At 41.6% G+C, this 27,534-nt stretch overlaps 1 protein-coding gene across 5 annotated transcripts in view; it reads left to right on the forward strand.

The window, feature by feature from the left end:
- RAB30 (RAB30, member RAS oncogene family) overlaps window positions 1–22,654 on the forward strand; it is a 76,406-nt gene extending 53,752 nt beyond the window's left edge. For 3 of the 5 annotated variants that reach the window (XM_027580384.1, XM_027580387.1, XM_027580385.1), the window contains exons 2-6: window positions 8,852–8,952; window positions 12,030–12,113; window positions 12,271–12,309; window positions 17,995–18,178; window positions 22,127–22,654. In XM_027580384.1, the coding sequence (XP_027436185.1) occupies window positions 8,860–8,952; window positions 12,030–12,113; window positions 12,271–12,309; window positions 17,995–18,178; window positions 22,127–22,377 (651 nt within the window). In that variant the 5' untranslated portion in view covers window positions 8,852–8,859 and the 3' untranslated portion in view covers window positions 22,378–22,654. Of the gene's footprint in view, window positions 1–4,259; window positions 4,287–8,644; window positions 8,953–12,029; window positions 12,114–12,270; window positions 12,310–17,994; window positions 18,179–22,126 lie in introns of those variants that run through there. The other 2 variants (XM_027580386.1, XM_027580388.2) reach the window with 2 other exon arrangements.
- The last annotated feature ends 4,880 nt before the right edge of the window (window positions 22,655–27,534 follow it).

Here is a 27,534-nt window from a genome sequence, read left to right on the forward strand (position 1 = left end):
AACACTGTTGCTAGTTTTCTTGTGTCTCTTTCTGGAGATATTTTATGCATATGCAGATAAAAAATTAAATGCCCCCTTTTCATACTATGCACACCATTTTCCACCTTGCTTCTTTCACTTAATGCATCTTGCAGATGTCCACAGCAGGCTGCATGGTATATTGATGTATAGTTTCCTAATATTACAACCGTTTTCCTGCTGATGGACTATTGGGTTGTTTTTCATATTTGTTAGTACAGACGTTGTTGTAATGAATATCCTACTACATGTGTCTTTGTGCATGTGTATTATGTAAGTGTAGGATAAATTCTGAGAATTAGAATTGCTGGGTCAGAGGGTTTGTAATAGCCTTTTTAGTTTTTAATCAATATTGCCCTCCATAGAGGTTGCATTGATTTACCTCCTACCAGTGGTATACCAGCACCCCATTTCTCCATACCCTCTCCTTCACAGAATGAACTCTGGCAATCTGAAGTGAAAAATGGCTTCTGATTTTGGATTCATTATAGTTTTCATTATAAATTATCATCTTAATTGTTTAAAATTGTAATTTATAATTATCATCTTAATTGTTTAAAATTATAATTTATAATTATAAATTATACATTGGAGTTTGAATTTACTCTCAGGAGTAAAGCTGATCATTTAAAAATATATATAAATGCTATTTTTATTCCCTTTCTTATAAACTATCTGCTCATGTCCTTTGTCCATTTTTTTCTATTGACTTATTCAATTTTTCTTATTTTTTTTTTAAAGATTTTATTTATTTGACAGAGAGAGCACAAGCAGAGGGAGAGAGAGGGAGCAGCAGGCTCCCCGCTGAGCAAAGAGCCCGATGTGGGACTCAATCCCAGGACCCTGGAATCATGACCCAGGCTGAAGGCAGCCGCTTAACCAACTGAGCCACCCAGGCGTCTCTCAATTTTTCTTATTGATTTGTAGGAACCCTTTAAGCATGTAAGGAAATTAGCCCTTAGTTATATGTATTTCAGATATTTTAATCAGTTCATCTTTTCTTGTTCTGCCATGCAGAGTTTTTAAAAATTTATTTAGTCAAATTTGTCAATCTCTTTATTTTATGGCCTTGATTTTGAGTAATTCTTAGAAAGTCTTCCCCACTTTAAGATTTTATATAGACCCTGCTTTCTTCTAGTACTCTTATGTTTTCATTTTTCAAAATCCAAATCTTTAATCCATCTGGAATTTATTTTAGTATAAGGAGTGAGATAGAGTTCCAACTTGATTTTTTCCCAGAAAGACGTGTGGGTTTTGAATCCTGGCAGTTTTGCTCATTAGCTGTGTAATTTTGATGGAAGCTTACAGTGTCCTTTTCTGTAAGCTGGAGATAATAATAACAGTACCCACCTCCCAGGATTGTTGTGAAGTTTGAATGAGCACAGACATGAAGAAGAGCCCCTGGCACATAATAAGCATTGAGTAAGCGTCAGTTATGATTACTGGTATTAACAATGATAGAATGTAAATTCCTTACATCCTCAGTGGCTAGGATGGAGAGGCCACGTTGCACCTCACTAGTGTGGGACTTAGGGTGACACTTCATTACCTCAACTCTCAGTTTCCTCTCTTGCATAATGAATGATAAGAAGCAGCTCATGAGATTGTCAGCAGGTGCAGATGAGATCATGTCTGTGACCACATTTTGTGCACGGTAAAGGTCTGGGTCAGAATGCTGGAGACAATGGCCTGCTGAATGAGGAGCAGCCATGGCACAGGTGGGTGTTTGACATCCCTGGCCAAAGAGAATAATTAAATTGCAATAACATGAAATTAGCAGCTTATGTAAAGCAAGTGAGCTTGCAGCAGTTGATTATAGTAATGTTTAGTAATTGCCTCCTAGTAATTAAGCACTAATGAGCTTCCTGAGACAGAGCCTTGTTAGAGTGAAAGATCAAACACTTTGAATTCAGTGTCTACTTGAACGTGGCCCTGGAATATGCTGACACAAGTGTCTTGTTGAAGCGTGGTCCTTGTCCTTAAGGACAGTCGGGGCAGCAGATGGGTAGAGCACATCCCCCTCCACCAGGCAGGTGCTCATGTGGAGATGGATGTAGAGGAAAGGCCACAGTGCTCTGAGACTGTCCAGAAGGGAGAGACTTCCCTGCAGAACCCTGTTCTATGCAAGTCTGAGCCTGGTCCCTGGAGTCTGGCCTAGATTCTAAAGTACCCAAGCTCAGTAATGCGTTCGGCAAATGTTACTTGTTGCCCTTTTTTATTCCTCCATTTGCGGTTTTGGATTCATCAGGCATATCTTGTTTCTCATGCCCTGCCCGTCTCCCTCCACAACTTCTGGGTAGGAGTGAGATTGTGTTTAGGGCCTCTGGTTGTAGTAGATCTGACAACTCAGATTTTCTCTGGGAAGGATTGCCCAGTAAATTTGAATTTCAGATAAACAACTAATAACTTTTTAGTGTAAGTATATCCCATGCAATATTTGGGTTATACTTACATACTAAAAATTATTCATATGTCCCATGCAATATTTGGAACAAACTTATAATATTAAAATGTATTTGTTGCTATCTGAAATTGAAATTTGTCTGAGTGTCCTCTTTCTCCGTTCCCCTTCCTTTTTCCTTCCTTTCCCTTCTCTTTATTTTCTTTTCTTTCATGTAGCAACCCTACCTGGGTGCCAACCCTGATTTCAAGTGCTATAAAATAACATTTACTATACTGATGTTTCATGAAGCCCTAGGAGCTAGAGACTTTTTTAAGAGGTGTGATATAAGACAAGAATTCTCAGCTGAAATCACATTTGGTAAATCCTAGGTTAAACAAAGCCAGTTTTCTTCATTATGGGAATTTTTTGGACTTCTAAGTCTTTAAGATTGGGTTATAGTATTTAGTATTTCTTGAAGTTATATCACTATGAAGCTATCCTCTTGCCACCCCTTTCTTGAGTATTAGGGTCATAGGAGCAAATGTTGAAGGAATGCTGAGGGTCTTTGGTAATCAGTTCTGTTGATAGACCATGAGTTTTGATTTTTGGGTTTGGGTAAAATACCACTCTATAGAAAACAAAAAAAACTTGTATAATGTTATAATTGTTTTTGTTTTTAAAATCCATACATTGAAAAGTCTACACACATACAGGTGAGTGTATATAAACAAAAAACCCTAGAAGGATGTATACCAAAATGTTAACTGTAATTATCCCCAGGAGGGGATTTGCTTAGGGAAAGAGATTATAAATGATTTTCTCTTTCTTTTTGTTTGGCTGCATTTTCTACAATCAGTATATATATAACTCTTGTCATATATGACTTGTCAAATATGACATTTGATTATTTTTTTAAATGTCACTTTCCATGTATTATCTTATTTGCTTCTGAAGCAGCTCAGTGATAATAGATTCTATTATCCCCATTTTATGGATGAGGGAACTTGATACAGCTCTCCAGCAGACCCAGGTCTCTCTCTCTCTCTCTTTTTTTTTTAAAGATTTATTTATTTATTTGAGAGAGAGAGAGAGAGACAGAGTGGGGGAGGGAGAGGGAGAGAATCCTCAAGCAGACTCCCTACTGAGGGGAGCCCGATGTGGGGCTCAATGTGGGGCTCCATCCCACGACCCATGAGACCATGACCTGAGCCCAAACCAAGAGTTGGACGCTCAACTGACTGAGCCACCCAGGCGCCCCCAACCCAGGTCACCTGATGTCAGTACCCATGCTGCCTCTTTGGTAGGAGAGAATGGTAGCACACGTTGTCCTTAGAAGGACCATGGGGCCTATTCACCCAGCCCCTTCCATTTACTGTTCAAGGTTGAGACCCTGAAAGGAAAAAGGATTTAGTGAGGACACATGGTTTTTGAACAAGGACAAGTCCCCAGAATATAATTTTCTGGAGCAGGGCTGGGGGAGGGGATCAGGCCTCTGTTCGCCAGAATCCTTGAGTTTATCTGTTATACTGAGCCCTGAACGGCGAGGGGAAAAGTGTACTGATGTGCAACAGTGAATACAGTGTCATTTTTTTTAAAAGGTCACTTTGATAAATGGTTTATATTGCAAAAATCACATTGTTTTAGAATTTTTTTTCTTTTCATAGTATATCTTCTTTCCTATATCTTTTCTAAACTCATTTTTTTTCTTTTTCTTTTCTTTTCTTTTTTTTTAGGGGAGGGAGGGGCTGAGGGAGAGGGAGAGAGAGAATCCCAAGCAGGATCCATGCCCAGTGCCAAGCCCCACGCAGGGCTTCATCTCCAGACCTTGAGATCATGACCTGAGCCAAAACCAAGAGTTGGACGCTTAACCAACTGAGCCACCCAGGTGCCCCCCTAAACTCAGTCTTTTCTTTTCCTCATCTATTTTTCCTTTTTTGAATTGTATTCATATGTCCATTTATTTTGAGCTATTGTGGTAATTCTGAAATTTGGGGTTTTGCTGGTTCATCTGAGTAGTCTTCCTGTTTATTGACCTTGGGCCCAGTACTTAGTTACATGAATGAATGAATGATGGGAGTGGTATTTGGGGGAAAGTCAGCGTCCAGCTCCTAAAAGAGACCTGGACTTGGAGGGCACAATGAGGAGGAGCAGTGCTTGTATGATCTGGAATCAGTGTGTGGCCCTATCAGTGCGGGTATGCTGCTTCATGAGGAGGGAGATTCTAGAATATTGCAGCTCACAGGGCCTGGGGATTCCATTCAACTGTGCCTCCAGCTCTTAAGACAGGTACAGCAGTACTGACTACCATCGGGCAGGGGACAGTAGCAGCCTATTTCAGGAGGAGCCAGGCGTTGGAGTCAGACGGATCTGGGTTCGAATCCTGGTCCTAAGACTAACTAGCTGTGTGACTTCAGGATAACCTCTCTGTGCCTCAGTTTCCTCTTCTGTAAGCTGGGGATGATGATGGTAATAATACCTACCCCATAGGGTTGTTGTTGAGAATTAAATGAGTACATGCAGAAGAGTGCCTGGCACATTATAAGCATTGAATAAGTGTCAGTGATTACTATTATTAACAATGATAGAATATAAAATCCCTAGAATAGTGCTTGGTCAGTAGCATATCTTATGACATGTTTGCTCCCCAGACAAGGTGTGACTTTTGTTGTCAGCTTAGCATGTCACTACCTGATTCTGAATGGTTTCCCCCTCCTGGGATGCTGTCTTATCCCATGGTTATTGGTGATGCCTGAGCTGTTACCTTACTTCCCGATCAGAAGGGCTTCCTCAGAGCATAGTTTTCAGAGAATCTTGTGAGCTTTTCACAGAACCATGTGTTTTCTATTAGAAACAGAACAATAACCACCACAGGTAACCCAGAGTTTACAGTCCAGCCTTAGTCACAGACGGCCTGCATTTTTAAAGAGACCAAACATTTTCCCCAGAGGTTTATTAAACACACACACACACACACACACACACACACACACACACACACACACACACACAGAAACAAAAAAGCCCAAAACATTCAACAGAGCATTATAAAGTAATTTCTTAGAGAAAGGAGGAGGGCCTTACCTTGTCTCCTGTGGCTCTCTCTCTCCAGGTGGTATCCACATGAGACCTGACTGTGAGCACGGACTCAGACCGAGTAACTCTTCCCCTTTTCCTGAAGGTGCAGAATTCGGGCACTGTAAACTGCTTAGGAGCCCTGTTTCTCAGGCCTTTCTTTTTGGACATTCTCCTCCGAATGCTCTGCTTTATGTCTTTGACTTCTGCCAAAGATGGAGGAGTAAATGTGTGGCAAACAACCTAAGCACAGAAGGATGCTGTCCAGGCCTATGCTTCCCGTGTTCACTGGCTAATGACACCTGTGAGTTGTGGTCCATGTGGGGCCCCCAGAGCCTCGCGTCCTCCTGCTTATCCTTTTCCCTTTCCCTGAGTTTTATTTTCTTTTCACTTTTAACAGCTTTCTTGAATTTTAGTTAACATACCACGTCCCTGGGTTTTCATCCGGAATCTGTCCTTGATTCTTATTTAAACTACTACAGTGTGGTGGAAAGAGTTTTGGATGTGAAGCCAGAGGGGAAGAGAAAAAGGAAATCACATTTTATTGAATGCTTGCCCTTTATCATTCAATTCATCAGATTTTTCTTAAGTGCCTGCCGCAAGCCAGGCATTGGGAAAGGTATCACAGGTAGTGTGTCAAGGACGTCCACTGGGGCTGGACCTAGGCTACGTGTGTTTGAATTTCAGCTCCACCAGTTAAGTGGGACCTTAATGACTTCTTATTTAACTTCTCCTCTGCCTCAGTATCCCTATATATCACATTAGGATGCTAATAGTGTCCGCCTATTAGGAGTGTTGTGAGGATTAAATGAGTTAATAATGTAGAATGAGATGATGATGATGATGATGATAGTGGCAAGGATGACAGTGACTATAATGGGGAGGGGTTAGGATGGGGACTCAACCAGATAGACACATCATTGCTTCCATGCTGCTTACAGTCATGCACGTGTGTGTGTGTGTGTGTGTGTGTGTGTGTGTGTGTGTGTGTGTGTGTGTGTGTGTGTGGGATGGAGATGCTGAGGGATGGACTTGGAGCATAAGACAGCTGTCAATAAATAAGTACAGTAAAACATGCTGAGTATGACTATAGGATGGGGAAGGGTATCATGTGAGCTTATAGAAGGGGTCGGCCTCCCCCCAGGTCAAAGAAGCATACTAGAGAGTGATGTTTAAGTGAAATTGAAAGAACTCAAAGTTAGCTGGGCTGGAGGTGGTGAGGGGAGGTTGTGTCCTGTGTTCTGGGCAGAAGGAACAGTATTTGTGAAAGTCTGAAGGGGAAAGCTGCCCTATGGCATTTAAGGAACTAAAGAAATCCAGTGAGCCTAGAGCACAGAGTGTGAGCAGAGTGGTGAGAGGTAGGTGCCGGGAGTGAAGGCAGAAGCCAGACCATGGAAACCACTGTCATATTGAGGAGTTTGGGTGACTAAGAACCAGGTACTGTCCTTGGGAGACAGAAATCCCTTCAAGCATCACAACTCTGTGATAAAGGTGTTAGTAGCCCCATTTTGTTGATGGGGAAGTTGAGACCCCCCAGAATTTTCACTTACCCAGAGGCATAGACTTAGAAGATAGTAGTGCCAGGATTTGAATCTAGGTTTCTCCAACTCCAAGGCTAGAGTTCTTTTGGTGACACCTGGCTATTAGCTTTATGACTTCAGGGTCCCCTCAGTTTACTTACCTGTAAACTAGGTAACATAGTAATAAATACCAGCCTCAGAGACTTATAAAAACAAATGGAAATATCCCTAAGGTGCCAAGTATAGTGCCTGGCGTATTAGTGAACTCAATACTGCTTATGGCCCCAGATTCTTGACTGAGAACTATTTTTCCTTCACAGTCCCAGCGAACTGAGAAAGAACCCCATGAGCTGTCACATGCATTTTGGCTTGGTTGTCAGTCATCTTTCCAAGGATAAGTTAAAACCCACACAGAAATCATCTGTCCACATAGGGATCTGCTCCCCTAGCTGCTTGACTGGTCTCCGTGCACTGGGCTTTCTTTCGATTCTGTGACCCTGCAGTCACTTGAGCTTCAGCTCTGCTGGTAGGAGTGAACCTGGGGGCTTCTTCCAGCTCTCCCAAGCACCCTTTCTCTCCTGGGCTCGCTGGTTGTCCTCCTCTTCCTCCAGAGTCCACGGGCTTGTTCTGCCTGTACCTTATGAAATGAGCTCCACTGCTGGTTTGAGTTGTATTTAACTTTGTGGTGGTTGTTTAGCTTTTCTCACATTAGTCTCCAGGGCAGAGACTGGCTCATCTCCATATTTCCTACCACGATTAGCATAGTACTATAGTAGGTACTCAAGAGATAATACTAGTTTTCACCAGGATGGAGCTTTGTGGATACCAAGGCTCTTTTGTACAGTTTTTAAAAAAGTCTTTACAACTGTTCTCTGAGGTAGAGCATGTGGTATTCTTTTTAGCACAATTGGAGAAACTAAGACCTACGCTTCAGCAGTAGGCCTATTAATTAACTCTTTAATTCTACAGAGTACACATTTGCTAAATATAACTGTCCCGTGTGTGGGCTAGGAAAATAGAGCCGAAAAATATAATCCCTTCCCTCAAGGATGAGGCAGACCTTTGAAGTTTTAGGACAGAGGAATGATGAGAGTGTTTCACTTTATTTGGGGAAGAGCAGTGGAAAAGTCAGAGAGAAAGAGATGCTTGCATTGGGCCTTACAGGATTGACTTGGTGGCACAGAAGGGGTGGGAGGGAGGGCCTCCTGGGCAGAGGACGTGACACATGCCACAGCCCGTAGGAATGAGCAGACAGGCACTTGGGGAGGTGCTGCAGCGTCAGCCTGGCTGGCAGAAGGTGTATAGCCGCGGGCTGGTGGTAAGGGGAAGATGGCCATTACTCCCACCGTTAGGACCCCAAGACGCCCAGGACTTGCAGGGGACTGAAAGGTTTCTTCCTAGTTCCTTCCCCTTCGTTCAGTCTCCCGGTCCCTTGGCATACACTGTACGCAAATAAACGGCCTTGAAGCTTTGGATGGGCTCCCCCTTTGTTCCTGCTTCCTTGCACCCCCAGCTTGTCTGCACATAGGCCCTGTGTAATCTCCTTTCCATGCTGAAAGAAAACAGATCTTAACCACAGAAGTGACCTGATGACTTAGAAGAATAAAGGTTACCAGGTGAAAGGACATTTGTGTCATATACTCTGTGTGGCATGAGGTGACTGGGAAGGAGTAAAGTTCATCTGTGACCAAACACCTGTGTTCCTCTCTCAGTGTCGAGATCACCAGAGGGAAGCATTAAATTGCTCTTCACATGAGTCAGATCTGTTGTTCCTGAGGAGACAACGCTGGTGCAGCTTGAGCGCTGTGGGCAAGTCTGACCAGGCCCCATCTCACTCTTGCCTGTGTTTGCCTTGCAGCTGTGTAAATGAGTATGGAAGATTATGATTTCCTGTTTAAAATTGTTTTAATTGGCAATGCTGGTGTGGGAAAGACTTGCCTAGTCCGACGATTCACTCAGGTAAGAGAACTTGGAAGTCTGGGTTTGGGTTTCTCAGTCTAACCTGTGGGGTTAGGTGAGCGTAAGAGAATGGAGGACTGGTCCCAGCGCTGGCCTCTCAGCTGCTGGTTCTTAATGTGCCCTTTGGAGTGTGCTGGCTTTATAGCCTAAGCTAGAGATTTTTCAGCCGTCTCCAGGGAGTCTGGCTGTGGGGGTCACCACCAAGCCTCCCCCATCTTGTGTTGCTTCCTTTATGAAAGGAGCAAATGGTTTTGCTTTCAGTGTATACTATCAAAAACAGATTATTAGATTAAAATTGATTATCAGTCAATAATCTAAAGGTGTTAACAAATGAATCTGGACTTCAGACTAAACCTAAATATTAATTTTTTTAAGAAACTCAAATACAAATTAAACCAATCAAACTTCCTGCCTATGCCCTCTCACATCCTCCTAGGCAGCTGAGTGAGTCGTTCTGGTTTAGAACCAAATATGCTGATGTTTTTAAGTCTATTAAATGGGAATGAAACGAGAACAGTGAAGGACTATCTGGATGAAATTAAATGTTCCCTCTGGACTGAGTCCTTATCGTATGATCTAAGTACAAGTCCCCTTTGGGGCTGCCCTTTTGAGAATTACTGCCAGAGATCCAGAGATTATATGCCTGTTTTTATACAGAAATGAGTGAGAAATCATTCTGAAGTTGACCTTCTTTTGTGTTTTCCCTGGAAAAATATGAATGGCATCCTTTTCAGGATTATCATGCATGCATCTTACATTTTCATAAAGTGCTAGTTGGGAACGCTGAGACTAGCCCCGCTAAGGCATAAGACGGCCGGGTGCTGTGGAAAGAGTACTAGCTGGAGTGTGGAGACTTGGGTCCTGGTTCCAGCTCTGCCCTGGCTCATCCTGTGAACCTGGGTTCCATTCCCTCCCCTGTCTGGCCTCCCTGCCTCCCTGCCACACAGGAGAGGCTTGGTGACCTGCAAAGCTACTTCTAACACTGACAGTCTGTGGTTCTGTGCAAAACTGGACACGATAATACAGGCCACTTTAGGGCAGAGAGTCACCTTTGGAAATGCCAGGGTTTTTCCCAGGGTAAACGAACTCAGAAGAGAACTTGTGCTTTTTACTAAGCCTGGGCCTGGAGAAATCAAAAGTAAGAAGCTACCAGGCATCCGCTTTTAGTCAGCCGCCATGCCGTGATACTGGAAACTCCAGCTGGTTTTACTTCCACCTAGCAGTAATCTTTTCTGCTTTTGGCAGGAAGACAAGCCTGCAGAGACGTGGAGGAGTTTTTAGTCTCTTTATCAAAAGTTCCCTTGACCTTGTCTTATTATTTAAGGAAAGATCCCTTAGAGATTACTCAGTCTACTCCTCCCGTTATATAGATGCAAAATTGAGGTCTACAGGGACAAAATGACTTCTTAGCATCACACATCCTGTTAGTGGCGAGGCTAGGATTAGAACCCACGTCTCCTGGTTCTTAGCCTGATCATTTTTATTTTTGGTGGCCTAACCTCTGAGACCATAGGAATCTGGCTTTTCTCTTTAAAAAAATAAACTTTGTCATTAAAGGTAAATGACAAAAATGCTTCCATTTTTGAAGACTAATTTCTACCAATAAGCACACCACCCCTTTCTTTTCTACTTTTTACCCCTCCCAGCCCCTTACCTCCCCCCAAAAGTCACATTCCCTAGACAGTATTATGTTTGGTTTTGTTATTTAGCAGGCAGTTAAAATGAATTGGATTCAGCTGTTTTTGAGGCATGAGGAGTTGGGGAACAAAATGATGAGGGAGACATTGGGAAGGATTTGTTTTATTTTTTGGCATTTATTAGACTGCAAAACAGCTGGAGTGATAAACTCGAAACTTGGCAGCCTTGTGTTCGAGCCAAACCAAAATAGAGGAAAATTGATTCAATATTTTTTTACGTACAGTTATGAATGTTTATATTTACATCTTTTGCGGACATGCAGTGGAATATTTTCTGTGGGTTTGAAGCTCAGTCTTTTAAGTTCAAACTTTAATTAAAGAACTCTCTTGTTAGGGAACAGACTTAGTTAAAGATGCCCCAGTCTTAGCCGCCAGAGCTAATAGAGTCCATTTTACTTTAATTTCTGGCAATTCTGGAATATCAGTGAGGAGGGAATAGAAACTAGGTGAAGAACTCTTCCTTATTAGAATTCCTTCCTACCTCCAGGTCTTTCCCTAAGCCTCCAGGAAATATTATATACCAGTAACCTACATTATACATGTAATCTTGCTAAAATCCTATCTTTCTAGCTCAGCATCCAGTTTGAGGTACAGCTTTGTTTTCTTTTGTTTTCTTTTGAAATGCTCATTGAATTCGAGGCCCAGAGAGGGGGACTGATTTTCCTGAGGCCACACAGAGATCCTCCAGCCTCCTGATTTAGTGCTGTTCCCACTTGACTTTCTCCCGAATGATTTTATTTTCTTCCATGATCTTTCCAGGGTCAAGGGCCCCGATTTCATGTAATTACATATGTGTGGTACATTGCACTGAGGGAAATAGTTTTCACCCTCAGAGGAGAGGGAAATTCAAAAGCTTCACCGCCTCGCTCATGTTTCCTGTAGCATGTTCTTGTTTGTTCGTGTCAGTGGTCCACTCCCATGGCTGTCCATGCCCTAGACGGATAACCAGTTTTAATCTTCCTGGATTGTACCTCTCTGGGAGCACCTATCCATTTTGCTCCTCTTCTAACAATCCTGATCTCATCCCTGCGGCTTCCTGCTCCTCGGTCTTATCCTTGTGTCTGAGTTCTGTTTCAGTCTTTGAAATTGGTCCCCTCGCCCTTTCCCAGTTCTCTCCCTTCACCCTCCCTGTCTTCCTCCCCCTTTCACGTCCCCCTTTCTCTCTCTTTCTTCTCTTAGCATTCCTCGCTCCTACTTTCTCCCTCCTTCCTCCTCCCCTCAAAGCATACATACAAAATTAAATTCAACATGACTCCCATGACTCTAAATCTCAACTCAGCCAAAGGAAGGGGCTGGTGGTGTGTAGTGAGCGGGGAGAAGGGAGAGAATTTCATTTAACTGAAAGATTTGCTTAATTATTTTCCTTTATGTTGTCTTTAGGGTCTTTTCCCCCCAGGACAAGGAGCCACGATTGGAGTTGATTTTATGATTAAGACGGTGGAGATTAATGGTGAAAAAGTCAAGGTAAGATGCTCAGTGCTCAATAAGGCTTTCATTGTGCTGAGAGGAAGTAGTGTTTTCATAACGCTTATTAAATCTCCTAATTGAAACCCACATTGAAAATAATACATTCAGCCATGGTGACTTATTTCCAAACAGAGTTCTTTTATTCCCTTTGTAGATGTTGCATTTATTGATGGGAAGACAGAGAAGATCTGAGGCAAGTGGGTCCTGTCTCCTATCATGTCAGAGGTGATATAAAAACAAGGAAGAAGTTTCTTTTCAAGAACTGCTGAGTTGGGCCAATAAGCAGTACTACGTCTTGAGAACAGTAGCCCCATGAAAGCCTACTGATTCCCACATTCGTTATGGGTCATTTGGTCATATGGGTCACTTATTGGAATTATTGTGTCTCCCACCGTATCCCCTATTTGTAACAAGGGAGAGATCCTAAATGAGAGGTCCAGGAAGGATCCATGAGCTCTCTCTTTCCCCCTGTAGCCTCTGGACAGTTTGGTACCTGTAAGAACCATGGTATGTCTGGTAACAGGAGAAGGGAGATAGTGTTTATTGAGCACCTAATATGTCAGTCACACTGCTAGGTGCTTTTATATGAGCTGTCATATTTAACTTAGTCCTCACTGTAACCCCTGTGAGGTAAATGGTAAGTTGCCTTCCTTTTATCGGTTTCAGAGAGATTGAGCCACTTCTCTATCCATGGCTACACAGTTAGGAAGGGAGGTAGGCAGGATCTGAACCAGTTTTGGGAGCGGGTGCATCCGCTTCCTCCCTGGGGTCTCCCCTGTCAGGAGAGAAGAGGGGGATGAAGGCACAGCAGGCCTGTCACTTTGAAGCAAGGACAGGAGGAAGGTGTTGGGAAGAAATATGGAATAGGACTGAATTACATGGAAGGAGGGGGGAGGGGCTGATCTTTGGCTCTGTGCTCTACCTGCCTCTCAGAGTTAGTGAAATTCCACTCTCAGATCTTTCAGAGCTGAGTCCCATGGGAAGAAGCAGTGACCCTGGGATCAGCAGCACAATGAAAACTGGCATCGGATTTCTAGCTGGATCCCAACCTAAGCACCCCAAGTTTAAATCCATGTCTTTTGCATCCTTCTCCTGGATGTACCTGCACTCCTGCCTTCAAATGCCTTGGGAAGGGCAGAGAAGCTCCAGTGTGCTCTTGCCACATTTCAGAGATACACCGAAAAGTGTGTAAAGTGAAGCTCCCGAGTGGGGGACAGAAGCACTCTCAGGGTCTCTTCCAGCCCTGACTCCTCAAAGTGGTTCCTTCTGCAGAGACATCCACACCAAATACAATAGTGAATGGAGAGCTAGGGGCGCTGGAAAACAAAGCAGGGTGTGAAATCCATGTCAATGCCAACCAGAAAGCTCAGAAAAATAGTGCACTGAGGTGGGGAGAAGGAGCTAGGGAGGGGGAGTAAGAAGGAGACAGGAGTGCGTGCATCCAGGAGGCATTGGCAGAGAGAGCCACTTGTAACCATGATTCCAGCAGGGTGGAGGTGATCGCCACCCCTAGGAGTTGAGTAGAGATAACTAGTGTTGCAGGCATTTTGCTTCCAGAAGTTTGGGTTTCCTAGTCATATACACATGTCTGTGTGAGTTCATTCCTTTGACCACAAGTGTTAGTGCCTCCTATATACCAGGCCCTGGGCATGAATAAGGGTGACTAAAAATGGTCCCTGCCATTAAAGAACAGGCTTATTTTTCTTTTCTGAATCCCCAGGTTCAGGGATTACATTTATTCCATTTTCTGCAAACCATAACCTCATTGCTAAGCGCTTATTACATTCAGCTAAAATCCATCTTTTCCCAACCTCCAATGCTGCCGCGAGACCCCAGGCTCCTCAGGAACCAGGTTTGTGTCTCACTCCTCTCCCCATCCACAGCACAGTTCCTGTCCTCTCACCGCTTTAGGCCTCTGGACCTTCATCTTTAAACAGGAAGGGTTGGTTAATCTCCTAAATTAATGAGTCCTAATTAATTTGCTTGAGTTTCTTTCTAGCCATGTATGTGGAACCAAGATTTAGAATGACCCTCTTTGACCCCATTAATCCAAGGGCCTCACAACACGTGGACATGTGAGGAGCAACGTCTTCAGTCTTTCTGTAGAAGAGGACAGAGCTGCCCAAGCTTCACTAGGGACACAGTTGTCTCATTGTTGTCCTTGTTCTTTAACATTTACTGAATCCCTCTTCTCGGTGATGTTTAAGTCTCTTTTTGCGAGTAGTTTGCGGGCTTTCTCAGAGTCCTGCAGAGTCAGTGGGAAAGAGAAGCTGCTGGTGGTTTGTGGAGGATCACCTGCCTGGTGAACGCCAAGGCAGCAGCGCACCCCAGGTCTCTCTCCTGACTTCTCATCGGCCCACCTTTGCCTCCCCTCTTCAGTCTGGTTCCTTTTAGGATGGCTTCCAGGATTGAAGGCAGGGAATCGAAGGTATTAGAAACATTCTTGTGGCTGTTAAGCCTCAGTGCCACGTCAGAAAAGGCAAAGTTGAGGCCCTTCTCTTAATGTGATCTGCCTTTTGAAATGACCTTGAGTACAAAATGCAATTAAAACAGATGTAGAATTTTCTCCTATCCATTTTTTTAAGTCTATCATAAATAAATGAGAAACAAGTAAAACTTTCAGCTCAGGCTACAACATTGTAACCTTAGGATATTCTTTATAATATGAATAGAAGATTTGCTGGCTGTCTTTGTAATCAAGTATATATGCAGAGATAAGGAAGTCTTGAACATATGCACATGTATTTACTCATTTGATCATCGGTCCATCCATTCATCCATATATCCATCCTGTGGTATAGTACATGATGTGTGCCAAGCACTGTGTTAGGTAAAATATTTGCCCGCTAGGAACTCACTGTCACCAAGCTCAAATATTTTATCTGTGAAACCTTCTTTAATATCCTGCCTGTCAATCATTTAAACAGAATTATTCAGTCCTTTCTTTGTGATTCCGTTACCCTTCTTCCTTCAGCTAGCCATTACTCGCATGTGTCCAGTATGTACCATGTACTCTGCTAGGAAGGCACTGGACTATAAGGTTCAGTAAGAGGCGGCCCTTGCCTTCAAAGGACTCAGTCTGGCACAGAGGTATCCCCAGTGTACCTGTGACTGCAATGCATGATCGCGACAGTGAGACAAAGGGTGTGGGCGAACAGGTAGCCCCTGCTGAAGAAGAGGACGCTTAGAAAGCCCGTGGCTGCAGCATTGAGAACGTATTGACCAGCATGAGATTAAACCTAGGAGACACTCTCTCCTGCTGGTACGTCTTTATTCCAAGAACATCGCCTCTTTTATTATGGTTAGTTTACTGTGTTTGATCTCCCTGTAGACGGTGAGCTCTGTGAGATCAGGAATTGTGTTGTTTTCATCTCTGTATCCTCCCTGTGCCTAGCACAGCACTCTGCATATATTAATGACATATAAACGCTGAAAAGGAGCGAATGAGTTGCAGAGAAAATAGTGAAACCAAACTGAACGATAAAAGCAGTGGAATATGGATATTCTTTTTTTTTAAGTTTTTTTTTTAATTTTATTTCCTTTTGAGAGAGAGAGAGAGAATGACAGAGAGAATGAGAGGGGGGAGGGGCAGAGGGAGAAGCAGACTCCCCACTGAGCAGGGAGCCCGATGCGGGACTCGATCCCAGGACTCCAGGATCATGACCTGAGCCGAAGGCAGTCGCCCAACCAACTGAGCCACCCAGGTGCCCCGAATATGGATATTCTTAAGACTCAGCTACGAGGCTAGAAACAGGCAGCCCCCTAGGAAAAATCAGCCTGTATCTTGGCAGGGCCATACAATCACTCTTCTAAAAACTATTTCAGTGGTTTTAACCTTCAGAGCTGTTCTCAAGATGTGCCAATCATGAGGATATAGTGATTTCTAATGATTGACAGTATTAAATTCAATGACAAGTGTTTTTCAAGGCTCGCTGTGGTATGAAAACAATAGTCTGTTGTTCTAAGACATATCCTGGCAGAGGGGAACCATGTCCCTAGGTTTAAAGCAGAGCAGAGAAATAGCTTTTGTCCCAGCAAAAGCCGTAACATCTGTATGGTTGCCTTCAGCACACAGACTTTCATGTACATCATAAAGAGCAGCTGCGACTTCAGATCAAAGGAGAGCCTTGTGCCACTGTTCGGGGACAGGGACCACCGGTCCCTCATTAGTCTTCTTAGCTAAACTGGTATGAACAGAGGGTGACACCAACTAACTCATCCTCTTTGGATGCAGATGTCTATTAAAATCAGGCTCTAGGGGCAAAGGCAGCATGGTGGTGGGATGCATCCTCAACTGGGAATAGAAAGCCTGGAGTCCGAGCCCCAGCCTTGTGGGTAGCCAGTTAGGAGATGGAGGGGTGGCATAAACTGGCCTACCTCCCTGGGTTGTTGTAAAGGTTAAATGAGACCCGCAATAAATATTTGAACATCTACTATCTGCCAGGCAGGCACTTTATTTGGTGCAGGGGATTCTGTGAGTAAAATGGACCACTTCCCCTACATGAAGCTTTTAGTCTAGTGAAAAAGACCGTTATCAAACATATTATTACAAATAAATGATTTAAGTGTGTCAGGTACCATGAGGCAGAATTACAGGGTGGGTTGCAGAAGAGAAAATGCGGGGATGGGGAACCTGGCCTAATCTGAATGTTCCAGAAGGTTTTCCTTGAGGAAATGATGTTCTCTTAATGGGGTGAATGCATTTTGTGACATGATGTTTATGCAGTTTAGAAGGGAGCATTCTTACTATTGTTGATGTTATTTCTCAAGGCCTTCTGCATTGTTTTGCACTCAGGAGGCTCTGAAGTATGGCTCTCTGCAGTCTTCTGCTCTGTGCAGGGAAATCTGGGGAGAAGTGTTTTTTATTTTCTTCCTTATTATTAGAACCATCAGTTATTAGGTCTTAGAACTGGTAGATGACTTCAGAAAATGTGAACTTTCAGTAGGCTTGGATATTACTAATGTCTTTTTATAGAGAAACCACTGAAACCCAGAGATGAAGGGACTTGCCCACGGTCTCAGAGCTTAAAAGTGGTGGAGGGAAATTATTTTATCTGCCACGGCATTGTTCCTGTTTTCATTAACAAAGATAATATCTTAATAGATTCATTTGAATTTCGAACTGGAAAAGGTGGCTGAAGTTGGATGTTCTCGTGCTCCAGTTGCTGACTGAAATGGCAGCAATCACAGAATGACAGCTTGCTCTCTATCCCGACATTTGTAATATGTCACTGTGGTTACCAGCACGAGCTCTGGGACCACAATGCCTGGTTAAATTGGCTCTGGGACATTGAGCAACTTAATTAATCTCTCTGTGCCTCAGTTTCCTTGTGTGAGAAATGGATATAGTTATAGTACCTACTTCACTGAGTACGTTACATGTAAAATGCTTAGAGCTTGACACATAATTAATGCTCAGTAAGGTTTTTAAAAAATATTTTATTTATTTATTTATTTCAGAGAGAGAGAGAGAGAGCACAAGCCGGGGAGGAGGGGAAGGGGAGAGAGGGAGAAGCAGGCTCCTGGCTAAGCAGGGAGCCCAATGCAGGGCTCTATCCCAGGACCCTGGGATCATAACCTGAGCTGAAGGCAGTTGCTTAACTGACTGAATCACCCAGGCACCTCACAATAAGTTTTTTTTTTTTTAAGAATAAAAGAAATTCTTAGGTAATATAATAAAGAAAAAACCCCAAAAAACAAAGCAAGCCCCTCTCTGTAACCAGTTATACCTACCGCATTAAAAAAATTTTTTGTTTTTTGTTTTTTACGGCAGAAAATAACCATGAAATTGAGCGAGGTGTTTCCATTTCTAAACTAAAGCAAGGCAATGCTTTCTTTTCTGCTTCTCCAACCTGATCTTTGTCTTACGCCTTTACAGCTTCAGATCTGGGACACAGCAGGTCAAGAAAGATTTCGGTCCATTACCCAGAGTTATTACCGAAGCGCCAATGCCTTGATCCTCACCTATGACATAACCTGTGAGGAATCCTTCCGTTGCCTTCCTGAGTGGCTGCGGGAGATAGAACAATATGCCAGCAACAAGGTCATCACTGTGCTAGTGGGTAAGTAAGGACTAATGAGGAAGGAAATTGATTTGTGGCCATCGGAGAATTCATAATCACATAGTGCTTGTGCCTTGGTACCTTCCAATAACATAGTCTACAGCCATATAATTCATGAAATCAACATTCAGTTCTTCTGAAATTGAAGAGAAAATGAAATAGGTCATATCCCAAGGCGATGGTTTAGAAAAGTAAATTAGAAAATATTGCTGATTGATTTTTCTGTCAAGGAAGGCTCTAGGGAAGAAGGTGGACTGCCATGAAAGTTCTGTGGGCTGCTAAACATAAACATTACCCCAAAAATCTAGTTACAAAATCACAGAAACTGCTGGTCTAGAAGTAAAGCGTATCTCTTAAGTTAATAAAGAATTTATTCTTAAAGTAATTGCTTATTGCCTAAAAAAAATGGACTTCTTACATTCATGCTGACTTCAGAAATTCTAACTTCAGAAAGAATCCACTAAGGGAAATTCTGCAGTTTGTTTCAACTTGTGGGAGGGTAGAACCTCTGTTTAGTAAAGGGGTAAAGCAGAAAACAACCCATGATTTTCTGTGGTGACAAATATGCCCATTAACAATGGGATTGCAGTGACAGGATTGGATTGTTTAAAACTCCTCTAGTGTGATGAAAAGTGTTAATAACATAAGGCTGTTAAAATGTTTTCTTCCTAAAAAGGAACATTGCTGTATATTCCAGCAAGACTTGAATTTTGGAAATCCAGGTAGAGAATCTCAGAAACATTGTTAAGTCACAAATTATGGTTAACAGCAAGCTAAGTAAACAGAGTAAGCATTAGAGCTAGCACCCATGTGCCAGGAATCATATTAGGAAATTTATGTGTAATGATTCCTAATTTACATATGAGGAAACCATGGCTCAGAGAGGTGAAGTTCTTTGCCCAAGTTTGCACAGCATGTAAGATCAACTCCAAACATTGTATTTGTCCAATTGTAATGTGCTGCTCTGTAACAAATTGCTGGACTTTTCTTTCAGGCTGCTGGGCTAAGTATCTGCCTCTCTATGAGCTAATGCTCTATGCCCGCTCCTGAAAATCCTCTTGCACACTGGAGAATGTTTGTCATGAAGCACTTGAAAGCACCCATCTCAGGACTTGGGCTTTCTTTCTATTCCACAGAAAGCCCCTGAGAACTTGAGTCAAAGCATTATTCCTTGGGATTCTAAGGAAGTGAAATGGAGATTTGATGGGAGATAATTAGTCCATTCAGTATGAAAGAGGCACTGTCTTTAAAAAAAAATCTTTTTATTATGGGAAATTTCAAACAAGCAAAACTAGAAAAAACGGTATCATGAACCCCCATGTACACATCTCTCAGCTTCGACAATTATCAGTTCATGGCCAATCTTATTTTATCTGCTCCCCCTCTATGTTGTCTTCCCTTGCCTTCAGATTATTTTGAAGCAAATCCCAGATGTTGTATTAATTTATCTTTCAATATTTCAGTTGTATATCTTCAAAAGAGGATTTTTGAAGAAATAGAAACTAACCACAAATCCATTTACACACCTAAAAATTATTAAGTTCTTTAATAGCATCAAAAATTTAGACAATGTTCAGAGTTCCTTGACTGACTCAGATATTTTTTAAAAATTTGTTCAAATCAAAGATCCAAATAAGGCTCATATGTTCTCATTGGATTTTGTGTCTTTTAATTCTCCTTTTGCCTGTAGGTTATTCCTCCATTTTTTCTCCCTTGGAATTTATTTGTTAAAGCATATGTTTATCCTTCAGAGTTTTCAAGTCTGAATTTTGTTATTTTGCCACCGTAGTATCCTTTGACATATTCCTCCATCACCTGTGTTCCTTGCAGATTTGTAGGTAAATTTAGAGGCCTGGTCAGATTCAGTTTTTTTGTTTTTCCTTTTAGCAAATATACTTCCTAGTTGATATTCTGAGGTACAGTTCTCATAGGACAGCAAGAAAAATGCTTGATTCCCTTTTTTAAAATGAGTTCTTTCCCTAGTATCTTCCAGAAGTAACTACTAAAATTTGTTTATATTTTGAATATTATTATAGATTTAAATATATTCAGTATATTCTAGGCCCTTGCAACTGTTATCATTGATGGTCCAGTTGTTCCAACTCTGAGAGCGGAGCTGCTTCAAATGGTCTCCTAGTCCTTTAGATATGACCTTTTGACAATGACCATCGCTTGCTTTCTGGTGTAAGCGTTCCAGGCACAACTTGTGCGTTTCTTGTCCCAGACCAGGAATTAGCCATTTCTTCGAGAAGCACTGCTTATTATTAATGTGAAGTTACATTTAGAGGCCACAACTAAGGTGATAAGAATCTTCCTTATTAGTGGGTGGTCATTGCTTTTAGGCTTTTCAGTGGACAGAACTAGTGTGTGTGTGTGGTGCATTCTGTAGTGCCCACAGGGAGTTATCTATTAGGCTCCACCAAACACTTTGACTGACAAGACTACGATAGGCCACACTTGGCATGACATTCACTTAGATGAATACAGGACAGAAAATATGGCTTCATAGCAGGTCAGCATCAGACATTCCTCTCAGGGGAAGTAATCCTCGATAGCAGTCCACATAGCGGTCCAGGACCTTTCAGGCCAGTTCCAGTATAAGGAAAAAGGCTCATGTCAGGCACCTGATGGACCTGCTGTGACCTAGAAGCCTTAGCAGGGACCAATCTCTCTTGTAACAACTCCATGGACCTAACTTTCAGGGTCTCTTCAAGTGAAAAGTCCCCCCCACTCAGGGATGCCCAAAGTTGTGGCTTTCCACTAGACGTTTAGAATTCATACATAGAATTCCCAGGCCAGATGGAATTTATCAGTCAGGGGTCACTTTTACCATAAGCTGTATTGCCAGGTACACAGTTGATGTACCACTTTTGTCAGGTTTCCAGGAGAACAGAGGTAGAAAAATTTTTAAAGATAAAATCCACCATGAATTATTCACAGTGATATTTCCATTTATAATTCAGGACTGTAAAAATTTTACTTAACCTCATTAATCGAGATTCTCTATTTCCTTTTTCTCATGCCCCAAATCTCAGACCCAGTGACACTAGCACAATTAACTCATTTGCTTTATCCCCTAAAGCCCACAGAGCAGCCTTAGAATAACAGTTCTCATACTGCCCCTGACAGGATGATTACTGTAACAGTTCAAGATGTTTTCTTTCAGGTCTTTTTGTCCTTAGAGTATATACCACTGAGGACGCATGGTTAAAATCCTAGATCTTGAACTCACTTGGAATAGTTCCTCTCTGTGTGGTTATGCCATTTCATGATAAACAGGTTCATTTGTTTCATTTTGCTTTTCCATTGGTAGGGGTTGCTTTTTAAATTTAATTTTCTATTAATCATATAGTTGTAACTGTATAATTATGTGAAACATTTAGAAGATTCTGAAGTCAAATCTATTAGGACAAGGTATATTTAGAGAGGTCGAGTTTCTGTCCCTCCCTATCTCCTCAACCTTGTTCCTTTCATGGGTAGCCATTATTTTTAAAACTAAAATGTTGGCTTATTCTCACATCAAGAAAATAAAGTTTGTGAATGTGCATGTGTGTATTTTTTTAATCCCTTTTTCTTAGACAGTTGTATGTTCTATACCTTTTATGTGTTTTGCTTTATTTGCTTAACAGTATATCCTCATGTCTCATTCCGTGGCAGTGTATGGAGACATTCCTCATTGCTTTTTACCGAGGCAAATCACTGCATTGCACAGATGTACCATACTTCATTCAAGCCAGTGCCCAACTGAGGGGCATTTGGGTTGTGTCCAGTTCTTTGCCATTACAAATGGCATTGATATCTTAAACATTCCAGTAATCACAGCCACATTTGCTTTGCTTTACTTGCTCATGTGTCTGATTTGACTTCAGATATGAAATTGAATTTTGATGCTTCCGAGCCTGTACAAAGTCCAGTGATGTTTCCTTCTTTGATTTATCCCTGTTCTAGGAAACAAGATTGATCTGGCTGAAAGGAGAGAGGTCTCCCAGCAGAGAGCTGAAGAATTCTCAGAAGCTCAGGACATGTATTACCTGGAGACCTCAGCCAAGGAATCAGATAACGTGGAGAAACTATTCCTTGACTTAGCGTGCCGCCTCATCAGTGAAGCCAGGCAGAACACACTTGTGAACAATGTATCCTCGCCCTTACCCGGAGAAGGGAAAAGCATCAGCTATTTGACTTGTTGTAATTTCAACTAAAGGCTGAGGCAAGGAGAAGTGAAAGGAATCAGCAGCTGCCCCAGTGGGCCCCCAAATTGCTGGGGGAGATCTGGTGATGACTATGGCTCCCGCTCTCAGACCTTCTGACTCCTGTGGGATCCAGGCTTACAAAGCATGGCAGCCCAGAGGCTTTGTCCGCAGGCCAGCATTTAGCAGAACATATAATGGTTTCACCCTTTTGCAGTCAGGAGTTGGAGCAAGGAGAACATTGCACTAGGCGCTCCATGATCTGCAAAGCATGTTGCTTTTGTTCTTTCTTTTTTTTTTTTTTTTAAGCAGGTAAAAGCGCATTCCTGAACAGTCCAGGGGAAAATGTACCGTAGGGAGATCCCTCCTGCACGTCAGTGGGTGCATGTGGGGGCTGTGCTTTAGGGCTTCTGGGGGCCCTGGCTTTCTTGTCTACCAGATAAACCCAAACTGGGGAGGCCAAGTACTGCCTCTGGGGTGTGTGTCGATGACTCTATGGAGACGTTGAAAAGTGTTATTTCTCTTGTCCACAGGCACTTTCAAGAACTTTGCGATGTAAAAATGAAACCTTTTCCCATGACCAACAGTAACCATCACTGGTTTAATAATATATATAAGCTCCATGACTCCTTTTGGTGCTAATGAGTCCACTCTTTCACAGACCAAACATTTTAGTACATTGATGTCCTTAAATGTATTACATTGAAATAAAAAAAAAAAGGGAAGTCCATGAATCAACACTCTTTCTCAAAGTCTCATTACTACCTTTTCTAGGGTGGATTTGTTGGAAAATAAAATACTTTTCCTTTCGTGTTCTTTCCCCTCTAAATCTCTACCATTTTCTTCTTCTATTCTCTCATCTATCCAGCCCTTTAAGTAAATGAAAACATTAGAAAAATGAAAAAAAAAAAAGGCTGGTGATATTCTAATATAAAAGACTAGCTCTAAGACATCATGAGTAGTACAAGAAAACAGACCTGATCTGACCCAAATACTGTGGATGAATGGACTGCGATGCAGAGTTCTAAGCAGAGCACAGTCCTTGATAGCAGGTGACATCTTTTACTTCCTGGTACTATCCATCTTGGACAGGCCAAGGCTTAGAATTTTGTACATGTTTTTGGTATGACAAGTGACAATAGCAACAGATGAAAAGTCTCATGAACCATTTTTGTATCTTCAGTAACCTTAGAAAAATTCTGCTTGTGGAAGCAGGTGGAGCTGGCATTTGTCACCTCCTTCATGTAGTGATGTTACTCTCAGACTCACGACCATACATTCTTTCCTATTTCCTTTTCTTTTCCTTTCTCTCCTGTCTCCCCATTCTTTCCTGTCTTTTCCTCCCTCCCTTTATATGCATGTGTTACTGCAAATCTCCAATTCAAATGGAGGTGTATATGCCTTTACTTAGCCAATTTTAAAACAAGACTCGAAATGGAAGATGTGCTGCTGGATACGTGTTACTAATTTCTTTAGTGCCATACTTTGATGCCTTCCAATTTGTTCACTGATATAAATGCAAATTGGGGAAATAATTAAACCTGTACGCTGTTGATGCTGTTGGATGTTTCTGTAGCTTGCCGCTTGGTATCACTGAGGGATGCATAATGGAATAAGGGCAGGATATGCAGTTCTGTTGTTGTAGATGGTGGCAATCTCAGTCCTGATACGTTGATGTTTGAAAGCTGTTTAATTTTAAAGAAATGAGGCGCATAAAGACACGATATCGATAAAGCATCTCCAGTGTTCCTCTAGCAGATTTCAGAGTGACTCATCTCTTGTATACAGATTATACATATTGTATAAGGGATTGATACTTTTGGTTGGCTTCACTGTGTTTGTTCTGATCCTATGGGTGAGAGAAAGATATCCTAGTAGTTTGAATTGCTTTTATTTTGAATGTGTTTCTGCAGGAAAGAAAAATCATTTTAATAAACACCAACCAAAATCATTTATAATAATTGTTGCTTTTCCCTCCCTGTTTCTCCTCTAAGCCAGCAACTATAAAAGTTTTCAGAAAACAAGTTGATCAAGGTGGGAAGAAGAACTTGTCTGTTTAAACTGTGAGGAAATGTCCATAGGTTTAGATTTATTGTCTTTCATTTAGGGCAAAAATCCAATATCCCATATCATGACCTAACATCCACAATATCCCATATCATGACCCAACATTTCCACAGCAGCAAGCATGTTGAAACTAAAGCTGCTTTGTGAATGTAGACTGTTAGGTTGGACAAATTTAGTCATAGAACAACAGCTTCTAGAATCGCTCTTGCATTCTGAAATTCTTATTCCCTAGGGCCCTAGGGAATAGGCCATACTCATAAGGGGATTAGAAAATTCTGCTCTTGGTCCCTTCCTTCACTGTTATTCCTCGCAGCCTTTCCGTAAGGTACAGTCACCCATCTGTGGCCCATCAGCAGAGATACATGGGAATTTGGAGCTTTTCTCCCCGCCTTAGTTGTGTGAATTCCAGATTAGGCCTTATGGACACTTATTTACTGATACATCTCTAGTTTCAGAACAATCCCTGACCATATTGTAGGTGCTCCATAAATATTAGTTGAATAAATGACTTAGTGCCGAGTAGAGCTTTGCCGGTCACATGGAAATTTCTCAAATAGAACTTGAGAAAGGATACTAATTAAATGTGGTCATCTTAACCTAGACCAGGAACTAAACTCACCGGTTTGCTTACTGGTGGTTATTGCCATGGCAACATTTGCTAAGATGAGCCTTCTTAAATAAAAATGAATTCTTATTCATGGTGGATGAAAAAGAGTTGCTTTCTCATAATTCAGTTTGGCTTGATCTGCCTCACACTGAGTCCGTGTCTGCTTCCATTTTTTTCTTCTTTTAATAAAGTTACTAAATATATGGCAAAACTTTTCCATTTCCAATGAAAATGCATCCATCATATTTATGTCATAGAGTCAGGTTTGGGAGAATCTGTGAAATCATATAGCTCGCTGACATTAATGGTATTTTATTATGGCTTTGTGTAGACCGTATCCTCATAGGATTTTGTGCTTTTTCCTTTACCTATACAAGGCTTTTTATTTCTTTATATGCTTTTGTTATTTCTATTATATTTATATTTAATTTTGATTATGCAGGGCCAGTTGTCCTTTCTGCAGATTAGATTAGGCCATTAGCGTTCCTGGCCTTTCTTTTTCCCTGTCTTTTCTACTCATTTCATGTTACCATCTCTTCCTGAGTAAAGTGGCAAGAGTGTAACTAGAAATGAAAGTCAAATGGATTGATTTGGCAATGTGTCAATTTCTGAAAGAAGGGTAAAAACCACTGGCCAAAATAATATATTTGGATTAGGATTATTTGTTTTAAGCAATTTAGATTTGTTGGAGGGAGGAGGCAGATTTTAACAGAGGACTGGATTCTATTCATGAATGATACCTTTGGAGGACACTGGTGACTTCCAGTGTTAGGTCAATGATTTGCCTCATTTATCTTCTCGGCTATTCCATAATTCTTCCAGATTCAGCATCAAATTTCAGTTAAAAGCAACTATAATACTTCTGAGACTTAACTAGAAATTCAAAACCAGTGAAAAGATGTGTATCTCATTGTTCAGACGAACAGTACTCCACACAAGCAATCTGGTTGAGCACCAATTTTGGGATAAGAGGGGGATGTGCTCTCTTCTCTTTCTTCTTTTCGAATTTCATTTCTGTTCCATGAGTGTATTTGTGTTTAAAAGGAAAGCTGCCTTCCCTTACATTCATCACACTAGGTAGAAAGCATACTGAAAAGAAATGATCATGCCTTCAAACAGCTAATTGATATAGTGACCTTGGAACAAGAGAGATGACACTTCATCTTTCCTAAGCCTGTGATGTTGGAATGTTACAGTCATCTTTGGGAGCTATCCTTTGAAATTAAAAACAAATTGAAGCATAACAAAGATGGTGAAGGAATTTAAAATTTATGACATCTGAAGAATATTTGAAGGATTTGGGGAGATTTAGCCTGGGAAAGAGAGAGGAATACAATTAGTGAATTAGAGCAAGACTCTGGTTCAAAGGGGTGGAATGAGGTCCACTGATTAAAGGCCATAGGGCCACAGATTTGGGCTCTGTGTCAGGGAGAACATTCTCAAAAAGGTGGCTCACCATGGAAGGAGCTGCCTTAGGTAATAGTAACCATCAAACAGACTATATGATGTGGAAAGGATCTCAGCATTGGTTGGAGGTTCGACTGGATGACCTTTTAACTTATGTTGTAGCACTTTGCCTCTCACATGTTCAGTTAAGTATCTCTTGACCTACAGTTAATGTAGGTTTTTTTTTTTTTTTTTAAAGGTGTTGCTGTTCTGCCAATCCTCCTGGAAGGAGGTTGGTTACATGTTGTTTGGCTAAGAGACTGGTTTGTCATTGTGGCCTAGACTGGAATTGCTTTGTCAGTCCATTCACTGATGTCCAGTTCAAATCACAAACTGGCTCTTGAGTTAAAAAGAAGAAAAGATATTATTTTAATAGAAGTTACATAAAATCATAGAAATTATGTTTTTGTTACTTGCCAAACATGCTCAGTTTAGTGAATAACTGGTATCCAGGATTTCAGACCAGGCATTTTTAGCAGAACAGAATCTTCAGTTAAAGATCTCATAAATGGACCAACATGAAGTTTTGCAGCTTCCATTAGAGATGGACTGGTGCGTTAATGGCATAAAGCAGACCCTAAGATCTATTTTGGCAGAATCTCAAATGACGTTTCATTAGTTGGTTTGATTCTCTTGAAAAAACATGTTCTGCAAATTATTTTAATAGAACCAAAGCCAAATTTCTTCATGTAGAAAAAGTAACAAAACATGGGTTTTCAGAAATCAGAGATAACTATAAGCAACACTTACTAATAAAGCCCATGACCACATGAGTCCACCTTCAAAATAACTTGCATCCCTGTTAAGCTGATAGATGGCTTTTCATTAGTCTTTATAAGAAGTCATTGGTCTTGCATCAGTATGGTGAGAAATACTTGAGTTTGGGTAAGACTTTCTTTGACTCCTTTAAATAAGAGGTTAGAGCACAAAAGTTAGCCACCTCTTTAATTGACTTACTTAGGTATATGAGACAAATTCTTACTTTCCCCCTGAATTAGAGCAGAATTTTTGGAGATGTTGTGTCCTAGTTCCTAATGGACTACTTGATG

The sequence above is a fragment of the Zalophus californianus genome, chromosome 11, assembly GCF_009762305.2.
Source record: "Zalophus californianus isolate mZalCal1 chromosome 11, mZalCal1.pri.v2, whole genome shotgun sequence".
NCBI lineage: Eukaryota > Metazoa > Chordata > Mammalia > Carnivora > Otariidae > Zalophus > Zalophus californianus.